Source organism: Dama dama, chromosome 20 (genome assembly GCF_033118175.1).
Source record: "Dama dama isolate Ldn47 chromosome 20, ASM3311817v1, whole genome shotgun sequence".
NCBI lineage: Eukaryota > Metazoa > Chordata > Mammalia > Artiodactyla > Cervidae > Dama > Dama dama.
In genome coordinates, this window is record NC_083700.1 from 22,578,955 (window position 1) to 22,594,078 (window position 15,124).

The window sequence follows — 15,124 nt, forward strand, 5'->3', positions numbered from 1 at the left end:
TGTCCTGCACCATCTCCCGGTGCTTGCTCAAACTCATGTCCATTGAGTCGGTGATGCCATCCAACCATCTCATCCTCTGTTGTCCCCTTCTCCTCCTTTGATATAGAGGACTTAACAAAAAAAAAATGAGCTCAGGGTTTGATGAAGACTCATGTGTTGGAGGGAGCAGGTGGGATTTAGAACCAAATATTTGAGCTTGAGGTTCCACTACTGCTGGCAGCAGAGCAGCAAGGAAAGAACCTGAATGTCAGGAGAGGGTAGGCATCCTCTCTAGGGACCAAATCCACAAAGTAGTTGGGCAGGGTCCAGTTCAGCAGGTACCGGGGGATGTTGGTAGGCTGGCACCTTCAGTCTTACAGTTTTGGGGTCTCATGGGAAGGATTATATTGAAAGTAAGCAAAATGAGAGAATTATTCATACTATTTACTAAAGTATTCTTTCTGTATGCCAATTATTGGTTTAACCATCTGGCTGCTGCTAGACTGGAAACTCCTGCAAGGATTTTATGTCCTCACCACCTAACAATCTTTGAACAGTAATCAAATATTTATTGAAAAAATGACATTATCACTTAGGTCCCAACCAACTAAGTACAAAATGCTGTGTATTTTTCCAATACCTAGTTTGGGTAAACCGCTCTCAAATCAAGTTGGTATTTTCAAGGGAACTGTCTGCGAGTGATTAGCTTAGTTGAGAAGGTCTATGGCTTTGGAGGAAGGAGAGTAGGCAGTTCAGAGAGAGGCAGAAAAAGCGCCCTTACTCGGTGAGAAAACCTCCCCTCCATTCACCTTCAACTACATTAAAGCTCTTAAGTCTCTGGTGACAGTCTGTGTATTTGAGGTAGGAAGTAGGGGACCACAGGTGGAGGTAGGGTTTAGGAACACTTCGGATTTTAGCAGCTCATGTTTTCTTTCCCGTAGGGAGAGACTCACTGTAAGTAGGTACCTCTTTAAGCGATCGGATTTCTGGCCCACACCGTCTTATTTGCAGCATACTTCCACTCAAAACGCATACAAGGGTTTGCTTGCAGAACAGTAGTAAGAATGGTGAGATCCAAGAACGTCTCTCCCATCCACTCCCGGGAGGAGTTAATCTCTCCTCCGCAGACTCAGAGTCCCGCCCTCTCCCGTCTCAGACTCCGCCCCCTCCCCACTTCTCCGCTGTCCTGGCGGGCTCATCCAGGAGGGGGCGGCCCCAGCCCCAGCGCTGGGCCGGGCTGAGCTCCCGCCCGGGCGGAGCTGCGGCTGCAACGTCCAGCTGCCGGACCGACCTCCAGCCGTGCAGACCTTGGGAGCGGCGCCGGGCCCCCTCCCCCCTATCTCCCCAGCCCACCCTCTGAGCGTCCCGAGCCCCCCTCCCCGCTCCCTGCAACTGTGCTGGTAAGTCCCATTCTCCGCACGAAACTTTTTCGCTGGCGAATTTGAGTCCTACCGCGGGACCGGGAGATACAATGTAACCGGTGGGGGGGGGGAGGGGGTGACGAATTGAGAATAGCAGTCTTGAAATAAACTATTCACGACTCCATGGCGTCCCTAAAATTGATTAGATCTCAGCCATTTCCCGAGTTCGTGGAACTCTTGAATTTGGCTGGTTAAATTTGTAGATAGGGAGATGAGGGGGTTTGCTCCAACTTCGCTCTCCCCTCCCCCATGTCTCTGAGATTAAGCCCTTCTCGAGACTTTTCCCTCCATATCCCAAGTATCTTTGGCTTTCTCAAAGCTCATCCCTTCCCCACTCCAGCGTGGCAAGGCCCCCCCACCCCCAGGTACTTCGGGTTCACCTCCTCTCCCATGCCACCGGGGACCCCGCGATCCTTCGGACTGCACACTCCCTCAGGGTCTATGGGTCTGGCACCGCGGCCAAAGACGTGCAGCGGCTGGGTCCGGCTGTGGAGGGAGGGGCTGAGGCTGGGGTTCGTCCGAAACCCGGCGGGCGGGGCCGGGAAGGGGAGGTGTAGGGGGCCGGACGGGGCGGAGCAGGCGGCATTTGCGGCCGGCGCCGGGGTGGAGAGTTGTGCGCCGGTCCCTGGGCCTGAGCTCCGGCTCGGGCTCGGGCGCCTGCGATGTCTCAAGATGGCGGAGCTGGGCGAATTAAAGGTACCGGCCCCCTCCCCCATCCCCATCTGGACTGAGCCCAGCTGTACGCCGAGTCTGGGAAGCGACCGAGACTGGGTGCTGAGGGCTCGGGTGGGGGCCGGAGACGTGGTGGGGACTGGCTGCCGGGGATGGTGAGAAGTGGCTGTGGGCGAGGAAGGGGCTGCGCTGGGCTCCGGGGGCGGGGCCGCGGGGCAGATGTAGGGGTGGGGCCGAGGGGAATTGCAGCTGCTGGGGGCCGAGGCTCAGGGGGCGGGGACGCGGGGTAGAAGTCGGATTTGGTAGTAGGGGCAGATGCAGGGGCCGGGCGGGGAGGGAAAGCTGCTGTAGAGGCAAAGCGGGCGAGTCGATCGAGGCCTAGAGAAGTGACAGTAGGGGGCAGATGATGGGAATGGGGCTGGGGGGCCGATTACCGGGCGGCTTCTGGGGGAAAGGCGCTGAGAGGATAGGGACTTTGGGGCTGCTGTTGGGATCCGAGCCTTGGGAAGTACCAGTAGGTGGCTGAGATCTAGGGGGCGGGGCTGTACGGATAGATCGAAGGGGTGGGGCAGAAGCATCCTGAAGGCTGAGAGGAAGGTCCTCTCTTAGTGAGTCGGTATCTCTGGGCAGAGAGAGAGAAGTGTGAGACTATGGGATCGAAAAGGAGAATTTCTTGACAAAGCTAATGGAGAAATAAAGACAGGACCAAGGAGATAAGGATGGGGATAAAGGTAGAGGAGCAAGTTTTTAATCCTATTCCTCAAAAGGGGCCCAAAGCCATAATGCCTCCATAAGAATTGCAGATGACTAGTTAGATCAGCTCGTGGCAGGGTCTCCTGGAGATTCACAGAAGTGAGTCCTGTAAGCGGAGAGCTTACCACTACCAGAATCTTGAGGATAACCATCTCGCAGAATCTTTAAAAACCATGGGGTTCACCCCCTTGCCTCCTGGCTTTATTCTGCCTTTTGAAATGGAACCAGAGTCATGGGAAGGCCTGAGGTCTAGTCACTGGTTCCAGCTTCCTAGGAGAGCGTGCAGTTCTGCAGTCTGGCTCAGGGGCTGCTTACCTTCTCCCCATTCTTCCAGGGGCTCTCTTTAGAGCTTTCTTCTTGTTTCTCCCACCCCTGGGGAGGAAGGGAAGGATCACTTACTTTCTCTGGGTAGGAGAAGCAGGTTATTAGTTCCTGGCAGATGAAGTAAACAGGTAAACAGGAAGAATACCTGGACTCCACAATTCACTGTTAACCCCTCACCCCAAGATTTGGTCCTGTTTCTCTCCCAGAAAAAATAGGACTGAGGGGTGAGTGGTTATGTAAATAACACCAAGAAAAGGTTTGGGAAGTTATGAGCATTGAACCCTGACCTGGCCACAAAAGCTTGGGGAAAATAGCTGAGGTAGATTGAGGTGTGGAGAGGAGTTGACTTTGAGGCACAATCCTCCGGCCACCTGGCCCCTTTCTTCCCTGCGGGGCTGTCTGGCCTGAATCCTCTTCTCCCTCTCCTCCCTATCTCCTGTCCTCTTCCCAGGAGGCTAGGATGGGTCTGAGAGTCTGAGAAAGAGCAGGAGAGGAGATAAGCGGCTTAAAGGAGGGTCCAGGCTCAAGGCAGGGAGGTGGGAGGAGGCTGTAGTGGGCTCAGAGGTGTGGTGTAGGGTGGCATGCACCCTGCCCCCACCTGGTCAACTCACGGGATGGGGAGACAGGATTGCTCAAGCCTGGGGTTAGTGGAGAGGTGACCTGAGGGTTGCTAGAATGGGACTTAGATGTCCTTTTGGCTAGGTAGGCAGTGTGGCAGTAATCCACTGGCTGCAGAGCATTTTTCAGATCCGTGCTGGAGGGAAGGTGCGTTGCCCACCGAATAGCTCAGCCCCAGTGTCTTTGGCAGGACAGGCCTGTGCACGGTAGGATCCTCAAGCTTCTCTGATCTCCACAGCACATGGTGATGAGTTTCCGGGTGTCTGAGCTCCAGGTGCTCCTCGGCTTTGCTGGCCGGAACAAGAGTGGACGGAAACACGAGCTCCTGGCCAAGGCCCTACACCTCCTCAAGTCCAGCTGTGCCCCCAGCGTCCAGATGAAGATCAAAGAGCTTTACCGCCGACGCTTTCCCCGCAAGACCCTGGGGCCCTCTGATCTTTCCCTGCTCTCCTTGCCCCCTGGAACCCCTCCTGTAGGCTCTCCTGGTCCTCTGGCTCCCATCCCCCCGGCCCTCTTGGCCCCTGGTACCCTGCTGGGCCCCAAGCGTGAAGTGGACATGCACCCTCCTCTGCCCCAGCCTGTGCATCCTGACGTTACCATGAAACCATTGCCCTTCTATGAAATCTATGGGGAGCTCATCCGGCCCACCACCCTCGGTATGGCTCTTTGTGGTCCCTGGGTCTACCTGGCCTCCCTGCCTCTTCCTTAAGCCTTTCTAAGGCTTTCGTCCTGTGGGATCAGCACGCTGGGATAAGAGCCACTTCTGTGGCCACCTGGGCATGGGCTTGGGAGTAACTGCCCCTTTGTGTCCTCAGCATCCACTTCTAGCCAGCGGTTCGAGGAAGCGCACTTCACCTTTGCCCTCACCCCCCAGCAAGTGCAGCAGATTCTCACTTCCAGGTATGTCTCTTTGAGAGTCCTCCTGCCTCATCCTTGGGTGGTTACCCTGAGACTCTGCTCTCTGACTTTCTTCTTTTCTTTTTTGCCCTCCTCACCATCTTCCTGCACCTGTTTTTTTCCCTCATTCTCTTGTGTGTCTCATCTCTATCCCCTGGACATGTAACTCTCTGTTTATCTGTTCACCCCTGTGCTACCTGCCAGGGGCCACATACTGACATCTCTCCTCCCTCCCTGTTTCAGAGAGGTTCTGCCAGGAGCCAAATGTGATTATACCATACAGGTGCAGTTAAGGTGAGTTGATGCTGTCTCCCAGCAGGACTCCCACTGAGGGTGGGAACAAAGTGAGGCTGTGAGTGTTCCTATTAGGAGATATCCCTGCTCCGTTCACATCCGCCCTAGCCCTGGAGTTCTTGTTTGGAAGCTAAAGGCTACAGATATCCTTGACTGATTTTCTGAGATTGCCTACCTCTCTCTGTCAGATTTTGTTCCAGAAACTGCCTCCCACACTTTCATCTTCTCTTATCTGTTACCAGGTTCTGTCTCTGTGAGACCAGCTGCCCCCAGGAAGATTACTTCCCCCCCAACCTCTTTGTCAAGGTCAATGGGAAACTGTGCCCCCTGCCGGTAAATGCTCTTCTTCTTCTCACAGTCACCCTGTCCTTGTTTCAGTTCTTCAATGTTAGCTACACATCTGTTATGAAAGAGACATGCCTAGCACAGTGCCTGACACATAGTAGGTGCTCAGTTTACTGCCTGAATCAATATAGTCTAGTGACAACTAGGAAAGGGCTGAACAAAGGTTCTCTTAGAACTCAGAGGAGGGACATTGTTGTTCTTGTTCAGTCACTAAGTTGTGTCCAACTCTTTGCGACCCCATGGACTATAGCATGCAAGTCCTCTGTGTTCTTCACCGTCTCCCAGAGTTCACCCAAGTTCATGTCCATTGAATCGGTGTTGGTATTCAATCATCTCATCCTCTGCTGCCCTTTTCTCCTTTTGCCTTCAATCTTTCCCAGCATCAAGAGGGATATTAGTTCAACCCAAAGACTCAGAGAAGATTCTCAGAAGTGATGATCCTAGAGTTGAGGGTTAGAAGAAATCGGGTATCCCTATTCTTCCTTTTTAAGAAGGCAGTGAGCAGTTTCCTTTATCTTTGGTCAGTGAATAAGCTCTCCTTTTCCCCCAGGAATGAACCTCACTCCCAACCCTAGATAGTGCCCCAGTTTTTTGAGTCACTGAATGGGCCTCCATCTCCTTGGTCAGAGAGTGAGCTGACCTTTTCTCCGGAAAGGGAGTAACCTAAGACAAGATGTGTTGACCAGTCTGCCCCTCATCTCCTCCAGGGTTACCTTCCCCCTACTAAGAACGGGGCTGAACCCAAGAGACCCAGCCGCCCCATCAACATCACACCTCTGGCTCGTCTCTCGGCCACTGTTCCCAACACCATCGTGGTCAACTGGTCGTCTGAGTTTGGACGGGTGAGCGTGGTTGAGGCAGGGAGCCTGGAGAAGCCCACAGGGAATGAGAGGGAACCATTAAGTGTCTTGGGCTGGGGAAACATCCATCTCTTTGTGGGTCTCTCTCCCTTAACTTGCTGTCTGTGGCCCTCGTGTGACAAAGTGGAGGTGGTGATAGTCGTGTACAATGCAGAGGCTAATTGTTTCCCCCACCTCCAAGTAGAATTACTCCTTGTCTGTGTACCTGGTGAGGCAGCTGACGGCAGGGACCCTGCTACAAAAACTCAGAGCAAAGGGCATCCGGAACCCAGACCACTCCCGGGCACTGAGTGAGTAACATCTTGTCCCTCTTCCCTCAACCCAGATCCAGTTTTTCCTGGCCCCCTGGTCTTTAAACTTAATGCCCTTCTTGTGACAACTTACCTTGTTACCTTTTACATGAACTCTCACCCTTGTGGTACCCCCTCTTACCAGTCTTTGTGGTTGAAAAGTGGGGCCATTCCAGGCATTGAGTGACACTCTTGCATTCCCAGTTATACATCTGCTTTGTACCTCACAGACCCTAACTGTTGGAATATGGGTTCTCCATACCAGAAAGAGTCTTTTTTAAACTTAAAATTTTAATTATTTATGGCATGCAGGTTTAGTTCCCTGACCAGGGATTGAACCCGTGCCCCTTGCAGTAACATGAAGTATTAACCACTGATCACCAGGGAAGTCCCTAGAAAGTCTTAAGTATCATCTACTCTAACCCTCTTGGCGATACTTCACTTCCCTCTAGCTTGTCTCTGCCGAGTGTCTAGGTCGTCTCTGCCAAAGATGCTAAAGATTAAGCATCTGTAGGGACTGGGAGATGCCCTTCCCCCACAGCCTTCATAATGCAGGTCCCAGGCCACCCCCATATGATATCCCATGGGCCCCCAAAGGCGCTCTCCCCAGCTACCTCTCAGCCAGGGCCATCTACTTCTGGCTTCAGCATCTCCCAGGCCTCTCCAGCCTTGCTGACCCTGCGGCTCTGGCCCCACTCTTGTTTCAGTCAAGGAGAAGTTGACCGCTGACCCGGACAGTGAGGTGGCTACTACGAGTCTCCGGGTGTCACTCATGTGCCCGGTGGGTACCAGGGACAGGAGAAGGAGGAGAAGGGGGAGGAGAGGTGGGATGAACTTCTGGATGCAGATGAGGGTTTGTAGGGCAGTTAGCAGAAAGCTTTCTGGGACATGGGGACTCTGACCAGAGAACTTGTCTCTCTCAGCTGGGGAAGATGCGCTTGACTGTCCCTTGTCGTGCCCTCACCTGCGCCCACCTGCAGAGCTTCGATGCTGCCCTTTATCTACAGATGAATGAGAAGAAGCCAACGTGGACATGTCCTGTGTGTGACAAGAAAGCTCCCTATGAATCTCTTATCATTGACGGGTAGGACCATTCTACATTCTGCTTCCTTTTACTGAGAATATCTGCTAGGAGTGCCCCCCCGCCCCATATATAAATCCGTATCTTTAACTTACTTCCCCTCCCTTGAACCCGCTTACTGGTCTATTTTATATAAATATTATGTATCTTCCCAACATTGAGGACTCACTACACATTGTGCTGAGAACTTTGCATGCCTCATCTCATTGAATCCTGTGAGATGCCAATAACCCTGTCATTATAGGTGAGGGAAGCTGAAGCTTAGAAAGATGGAGTATCTTGCTCAAAGTTATACTGTAAATAAGTGGCAGAGCCAAGTATACGAACTGTTACATAGAACAATCCCCTGATGTCTTACTGTACATAGCAGTCAGGTTCTTTTGAGGGCCTGGATGTGCAGATCTAGCAAGTTTTAACTCCCTTCCAGATCCTCTGTTATGGTTCTTGTTACCAGTGCCTTTTTTGAGGTGGTTTATAGAGTTCTGTACAGAGGGCTTCCCTGGTGGCTCTGAATGGTAAAGAATCTGCCTGCAATGCAGGACACCCGGGTTCAATCCCTGGGTCAGGAACATCCCCTGGAGAAGGGAATGGCTACCCACTCCAGTATTCTTGCCTGGGAAATCCCATGGACAGAGGAACCTGGCAGGCTACAATCCATGGGGTCACAAAGAGTGGGACACGACTGAGTGGCTAACACTTTCGTAGTGTTCTATACCTCTGCGTCTTCTGTCTTGTCCCTAGTACCACACGAAACAGATTTTTTAGAATGTATTTATTTTAAAACTTAGCATTTAAAGTTTTCACAGCTCTTTTATACACCCTGGGCTTCCTTCATAGCTCAGTTGGTAAAGAATCCACCTGCAATGCAGGAGACCCTGGTTCGATTCCTGGGTTGAGAAGATCCCCTGGAGAAGGGATAGGCCACCCACTCCAGTATTCTTGGGCTTCCCTTGTGGCTCAGCTGGTAAAGAATCCACCTGCAATGTGGGAGACCTGGGTTTGATCCCTGGGTTGGGAACATCTCCTGGAGAAGGGAAAGGCTACCCACTCCAGTATTCTGGCCTGGAGAATTCCATGGACTCTATAGTCCATGGGGTTGCAAAGAGACAGACACAACTGAGCAACTTCACTTTCACTTTCTTTATATACCTCACTTTGATTCCAACAACCCAGAGAGGTCAGGAGGGTGGATAACAGCCCTAATTTACAGATGAGGAAACAGGTTCAGGAAGGTGAGTCCTAGAACTCCATGGCCACTGTTCCAGCCACCTCCCAGCCACGTGAATTCCCATCTTTCCTCTCCCCCAGTTTATTCATGGAGATTCTTAATTCCTGCTCGGACTGTGATGAGATCCAGTTCATGGAAGATGGATCCTGGTGCCCAATGAAACCCAAGAAGGAGGCATCTGAGGTTTGCCCCCCGCCAGGGTATGGGCTGGATGGTGAGTGACCCCCTGTCTCCCAGTTCAGCTAAGTCTTGTGTGGCTTCTTCTCTGAGACACAGTCTTCTTACCACCCACAGGCCTCCAGTATAGCCCAGTCCAAGAGGGCAATCCATCGGAGAGTAAGAAGAAGGTTGAAGTTATTGACCTGACAGTAGAAAGCTCCTCAGACGAGGAGGACCTGCCCCCGACGAAGAAGCACTGTCCTGTCACCTCAGCTGCCATCCCGGCTCTACCTGGAAGCAAAGGGTATGAAGAAACAGACTGAATCTACAGCACAGGGCACAGAGGGAGAAATCAGGAATACGCAAACCCTGGGGCAGAGAGGGGACTTGGGATGCTGAACTGGGTGAGGGCACCTGTGATTCCACCTCTTCCCTCACAGAGTCCTGACATCTGGTCACCAGCCCTCTTCGGTGCTGCGGAGCCCTGCTGTGGGCACGCTGGGCGGGGATTTCCTGTCCAGTCTCCCCCTACATGAGTACCCGCCTGCCTTCCCTCTCGGGGCTGACATCCAAGGTATGACCTGGGTCACAGCATGGGGCCCTGCACTACCACATCCTCCCCCAAACCCGTTCAGAACCCTTGCTCCTTTTCAAAGGTTTTTGGCTCTTTTGCAAAGGGCTACAATCCAGGGAACTTCTTTGAGAGAGAGAGTGTGTGTGTGTGTGTGTGTGTGTGTGTCTGTGTGATGTTTAGATAGGAGGCTGATTTTAATTTTTCTTTTCCTACCAGGTTTAGATTTATTTTCTTTTCTTCAGACTGAGAGTCAGGTAGGCGGTCCCTTCTCCACCTTAGATCTCTGAAGCTTCCTCTCTAGGCACTGATGGGGCCCCTCATTTTCCTGGGAGACCTAAATCGGCTTCTTCATGAAGGAAGGGTGGGGTGGTACGGGCAGTTTATTTCCCTCGGAGGCCCTGCCTGGGACGTCCTCAGAGTCTCAGCCATGTCTTCCTCTGTCCCGTTACTTACTGTTTGTCTCTAGTTTTTGGGTAGTTCTGCTCTTGTCTGCTCACCCCCTACCCTGCCCCCAACCCATGTGCACTTGAGCACCGTGACTGCCCTAGCCGGACATTCCACACATTTCAGACGCCCACAGGGCCAAGCTGGTGGGGCTGTCTCAGGGCAGGGAAGAGGGGTGGGGTGTGGGGATGTGGGGGAAGGAGTCAGAGGAGAGCTCTCCTGCTTCTCAGAGAACTCTTCGGGATTCTGAGGGGTTGATTTATCCCATATGATATTTGTGAGATGAGTGACGGAGGCGGGTAAGGAAGGTCCGGATAAAATCTTACACCACACTCTTGCTTCCTCCCAGCACTATGGTCCCTCCGTCATCACCTCACTAGATGAACAGGATGCCCTGGGCCACTTCTTCCAGTACCGAGGGACCCCTTCCCACTTCCTGGGCCCGCTCACCCCCACGTTGGGGAGCTCTCACCGCAGCGCCACGCCGGCACCCCCTCCTGGCCGTGTCAGTAGCATTGTGGCCCCTGGGGGGACCTTAAGGGAGGGGCATGGAGGACCCCTGCCCTCAGGTCCCTCTTTGACTGGCTGTCGGTCAGACATCATTTCCCTGGACTGAGTCTCCCAACACTGAACAAGTATGCTGTGGAGTCTAGACTCCTGGCCGCTCTAACCCCTTGGGGTGGGGAGGGGGCTTTGGTCAAAGGCCAGAAATAACCTTCATGGACACTGGTTTTTTGGCCTTATCTCTGCCTGATGAGGCTAGCACCCAAAGGGTTAATATTTAACCTCTTTTTAAGGACATTTGGAAACGTTTTTGGAAACGTTCTTTGACATCCAGCACATTCCTTTGGGTCCGTTAACCTAGGCAGTGGGAGGCAGATGGGATGGGACGTGAGTTGGGGAAACGGCTGAGTCCTCAGCCTTGACTGTCTTGAGCCTTGTGGGGAGGGGGCTTTTCTCGTGTCCTCCAGATGCCCTCTCTTCCCAGCCCCCACAGCCGGCTCTGTTCCTTCCCTACTCCATTGTCTCTTCACGTCCATTCCGTTTTCTTTGGCCAAACAGACAGGTAGAGTAACTGAGATAGGCAGACACGTGGAGGGAGAATTCTATTTTGGGTTGCAGATATTTTGTGCGTAAACAAGAAAAACCAAAATATTCCAAAGATGACTTTCCTTGCCTCCTACTGCCCAGTATTACTGAGGAGGAGATAAGGCCTTAGCCCGGATCCCCAGGCGTTTGGGAGAAGGGCCTGGCTGACTGCCTGGGTCTCTATTTATATATTTAAGTTCACAACGTTGCTTACGCTGACCAGCCTGGGGCCTGAGCTTCTCAAGGCTGGTGGCCCTGGGGTTAGGTCTGGCTCATTCTGCACCTTTCCTGGGAGGGGGGAGCATCCTTGTGCTCTCTCCTGTCTCCCTTTTCAGGCTCCTCTGGGGCCTAGGATCTATGTTGTAATTTTACTTTTTATTTTCACAGTTGTAGCAAAGTTCTTACTCATAATAAAGGTTGTGAATGTTCTGTGAGTGTCATGGAGGTGGGCTGGGGAGGGGATTAAGCACTTGGCTTTCCAGATCCCTCGTGTGGGGAGGTGGGGCGGGAGGTCCATGCTCTGTTCTTCCCTTGCTGGCCCTGGGTCCAAGTGAGCTCCACTTCCTCATGGTAGGGGTGTTACACTGAGGACTTCCCAGGGCAGTTGCTCTTTCTTCCCTTCTTTTCCCCAAGCCCATAAGCACACTAGCCCCTTCAGCCCAACACCGTGGAGTCCTTATGTCCTTCCTCATCCTTACCTGCCCAGATGTTGCAGCCAGAGCGTGAGGGCAAACTTGGTCCCAGAGCTGACCCTCTCTCTATGGTCTGCCGTGGCTGGTGTTGTCCGCAGCAGGGTGGATGTGGGTAAGGCCAGAGGTCGGGCTCCTCCATTCTCTGCTAGTTCCACTGCACTGCAGAATGACGGCTCCTGTCTGGGCTGGGCCTTGTGGCTTAGCCAGGCCCGCTTCCATATCCATTAGGTCATGTGATCCTCCAACCACCACAGGAGAGGGGTGGGTGGGTGGGTTAACCTCATTTTACAGAAAGGAGGGTAAAATGACTTGCCCCCAATGAGAGTGTGGGACTGAAACCCAGGGAGGTCTTCAGTGCTAGCCAGTTAGACAGGAGCCCTTGGGAGTATCATAGGCAGTGTCTTTGATCTATGTGCTTTCTTCAGCTGACCAACTCCCTCCCTAAATCTCCCCCACAACACGTATCTTCCCCTGAGGAGGAGACAGAAGGTGAACTTCTCAATGTCTATGTGTTGGAGGGATAGGGAGAAGTTCCTACTTACGGGACAGAAGATGGTAGGTCCTGGGGAAGATGTTTGGGGGTCTCTGTCCCATCCTCTGTGCCAGCCACTGCAGCTGCTATGTCTGGTCCCAGCCACATGAAGGCACTCACCTCTCCTGCATTTGGTTGAATCCGGGCCTGGGGCCAGACATGTTGATCCTTTAGTCATGGCCTCTCTGGGAAGACCCGTTCTTGATCACAGCCTACCCACAGGTGGAATGGAGACACTTGGAGCAGGGACAGGGGAGAGGCTATTGTATTTCGTGGTTATCTCTGACTTTCCCCCCACCTTAGTCATCGTTGGAACCAGTCTGGGCCTCCTCAGCCCCGTTTCCTTTTTGCCAGCCCTACCTGGAGCTGCTGCTGTGACTCCTGGGAGATGACAAGTAGGTAGAGAACGATGTGATGGTATTTGGGGAGACCCCAGCTCAGCTTAGGGGGGTAGGCAGACTAAGAAGAAAAATAAAAAAGAGAACTTCCTGTCCCTTTTTGATACTTTGAAAATGCAGCTGAGGAAGTGGAGAGTAGAAATAGTATAGGAGGGACATGGGTAAGAGTCATGGGATTGGGGACTCCAAACCACCCACACTCCCATCAGTTCCCCTGTGGTCAAGGCAAGTCGGGCTGTTCTGTGGGCTTTGCTGGGTTAGTAGTTATTACGTGCTCTTGGTTAGATAGGAAGGAACCTCTCCCAGGCCCCTGTCTCACCTCCCATAACCCCAGAGGGACCCAGGAGAACTGGCCCTGGGGCAGCTGGAGTCCACTTTCCTCCCAAAGCTCTCGAAGCCCCCCATCCAGCAGCTGGAGGGTGAGAGGATAGGAGGTCAGAGAGGCCAATGCCTGGCTCCTGCAAGTCCTGTGTTTGCCCTTCCCCCAGCCCACACTCCAGCCTGGTCCCAGACAGGGTCTCTCCTTCAGCAGAGGGTGCAGGTTGGCTGGGTTGATTGGTTACCTCTTCATCAGGTTCCACATGCCCACCTGCAACAACAGTGGGACCAGTAGGTAAAAGGTAGTGTTCCTGTCCAGGGACCCCCACTCACTCCGCTTGCCCCCTCCTCCAGTGGGCACAGGTGCAGTTGTAGCCCCTTGTGATTCGGGGACCTGCCACACTTCTGGGCCTACTTCTGTCATTCTGAGACTGGGAAGAGCACTGTGGGGTAGAGGCAGACTTCTTTCCTGGACATTGGGCCTTCTCCAGTCACTCACCTGGCGGTACCCAGAGGTTGGGTGAAACTTTGAGGGTGCTTGTCCTTCGCGTCAACAAGACAGTCTGATCGCTGGACTGCAGAATGACCGCCACACCCAGATCCACACCTCGACCATTCGGGGGCAGCTCGACCCCCGGAGCCCTGGGCTGTTGGTTCAGGGCCGCAAAAGGGCAGAAAGGGGGTCGCTGGCGGGAGGGAGCCACTGGGGTTAACATCGCAGAAGAGAGAAGGAACTCGAGGAGCCCGAGGCAGGTGACCGGCCCAGGCCTCTCGCCTCCAGCTCCCCCCGGCTCCCGGTCCCTTCCTTCGGCCCTTCACCCGCCCCATCGCGTCCCCTCCGCCCCACCTGGAGCGGAAGCCTGGCCGACGCGCCTGGGAAAGGCTTGTCCGAGAGGACCAGTTGTCCGCGCTTCAGGCCGCAGTGCGTGGGCCACGGCCCGAGCCCCGACCCGGCGCCCAGGAGGCCGCACACACTCTGCGCGAAGCTCACCGACTCCGGGCGCCCGGAGTGGAGTAGCAGCACCCGTGCCGCCGCCATCACGGGCCTCGGCGCGCTGGGCGCCCTCTGGTGGCCCAGTAGCGCCTCCCCTCCGAGCCTTCCGCCGGCCAGGAAGGAAGCCGGGCTTCCGGAACGGCCCAGGGGGAAATTTAGGGAAGAGCCTTGGGGATGATCCAGGAGTGTAATAAATAAATGACAAAGCGGAACGCCTCTAAATCCTCAGTTCCTCTTGTCCTCCCATCTTCTGTTTAGGAAAATGATCTCCCGACTGAGTGATTTCTGGACTCACGTGTCACTTCCCACCAGTCAAGGGTGGGACTATGTAAGTATCTCTCCGGGGCACTCTGCACACCTGTGCTAGCAGGTAACACCTCGGATTAATTACATCTATCTCTTAGCCAGACACCCAGGAAACATTCTTGACACCTTCTGTATCTTTTCACTCAAATGGCAGCCAAGTCCACCAGATTCTACCTCCTTAAATGTTCTCAAATCCGTGTCTTAATCTCCAGCCTCCAGTGCCCTAGTTCAAGTCTTCCTCATATTCTGCCCGAGATATCATTACAAGTCTGTAAGTAGTCCATCCTAAAGGAAATCAGCCCTGAATGTTCTTTGGAAGGACTGATGCTGAAGCTGACACTCCAATACTTTGGCCACCTGATGCAAAGAACTGATTCATTTGAAAAGACCCTGATGCTGGGAAAAATTGAAGGCAGGAGAAGGGGACGACAGGGGATGAGATGGTTGGATGGCATCACCAACTCAGTGGACATGAGTTTGGGTAAACCCTGGGAGTTGGTGATGGACAGGGAGGCCTGGCGTGCAGCAGTCCATGGGGTCACAGAGTCGGACATGACTGAGTGACTGAACTGAAATAGTCCTGCCCCCACCAATTCATTCTCTACAGTTCAGAGTGATCTTTCCAAAATACAAGTCGGCTCATTTTGCTTCTCAGTGCTCTCAGGATAAGCTAAGCTACTTACGCAGCATAGCAAGGACCCACCAGTCCTTGCTCCTGCCTGTCAATTCTGGCAGGACTTAGGCCGTTTTCTAGTCATATCCTATTTGTGGTTCCCCTAAAAAACGCTCTACTTCCCTCTGGGGTCTTTCCCCCTTTCACCTGGTAAATCCCTATCTTTCAAAATACGGATTGTGT

General features: G+C 53.3%; 2 protein-coding genes across 6 annotated transcripts; one reads left to right on the forward strand and one right to left on the reverse strand.

The window, feature by feature from the left end:
* The first annotated feature begins 1,308 nt into the window (after window positions 1-1,308).
* PIAS3 (protein inhibitor of activated STAT 3) lies at window positions 1,309-11,457 on the forward strand. Of its 4 annotated transcripts, none has more exons than XM_061120972.1 (14): window positions 1,309-1,379; window positions 4,006-4,423; window positions 4,583-4,667; window positions 4,908-4,958; window positions 5,201-5,291; window positions 6,011-6,145; window positions 6,348-6,453; window positions 7,161-7,234; window positions 7,377-7,537; window positions 8,843-8,976; window positions 9,057-9,225; window positions 9,362-9,495; window positions 9,712-9,749; window positions 10,289-11,457. In XM_061120972.1, the coding sequence occupies exons 2-14, from the start codon at window positions 4,009-4,011 to the stop codon at window positions 10,553-10,555; spliced, it is 1,860 nt and encodes a 619-aa protein (XP_060976955.1). In that variant the 5' UTR covers window positions 1,309-1,379; window positions 4,006-4,008; the 3' UTR covers window positions 10,556-11,457. The 4 variants fall into 4 exon arrangements, with proteins under 4 accessions (XP_060976955.1, XP_060976956.1, XP_060976954.1 ...); XM_061120973.1 differs by lacking the exon at window positions 1,309-1,379 and adding an exon at window positions 1,988-2,096 and having other exon boundaries at window positions 3,958-4,423; XM_061120971.1 differs by lacking the exon at window positions 1,309-1,379 and adding an exon at window positions 1,988-2,096.
* Window positions 8,660-14,059, reverse strand: NUDT17 (nudix hydrolase 17). Of its 2 annotated transcripts, none has more exons than XM_061120977.1 (8): window positions 13,816-14,059; window positions 13,468-13,615; window positions 13,214-13,239; window positions 12,970-13,062; window positions 12,613-12,711; window positions 12,263-12,399; window positions 11,727-11,879; window positions 8,660-9,212 (listed from the first exon to the last, which is right to left on the reverse strand). In XM_061120977.1, exons 1-8 carry the CDS (start codon window positions 14,005-14,007, stop codon window positions 9,209-9,211), a joined length of 852 nt encoding a protein of 283 aa, XP_060976960.1. In that variant the 5' UTR covers window positions 14,008-14,059; the 3' UTR covers window positions 8,660-9,208. The 2 variants fall into 2 exon arrangements, with proteins under 2 accessions (XP_060976960.1, XP_060976959.1); XM_061120976.1 differs by having other exon boundaries at window positions 13,468-13,654; window positions 13,816-14,057.
* Window positions 14,060-15,124: the final 1,065 nt, after the last annotated feature.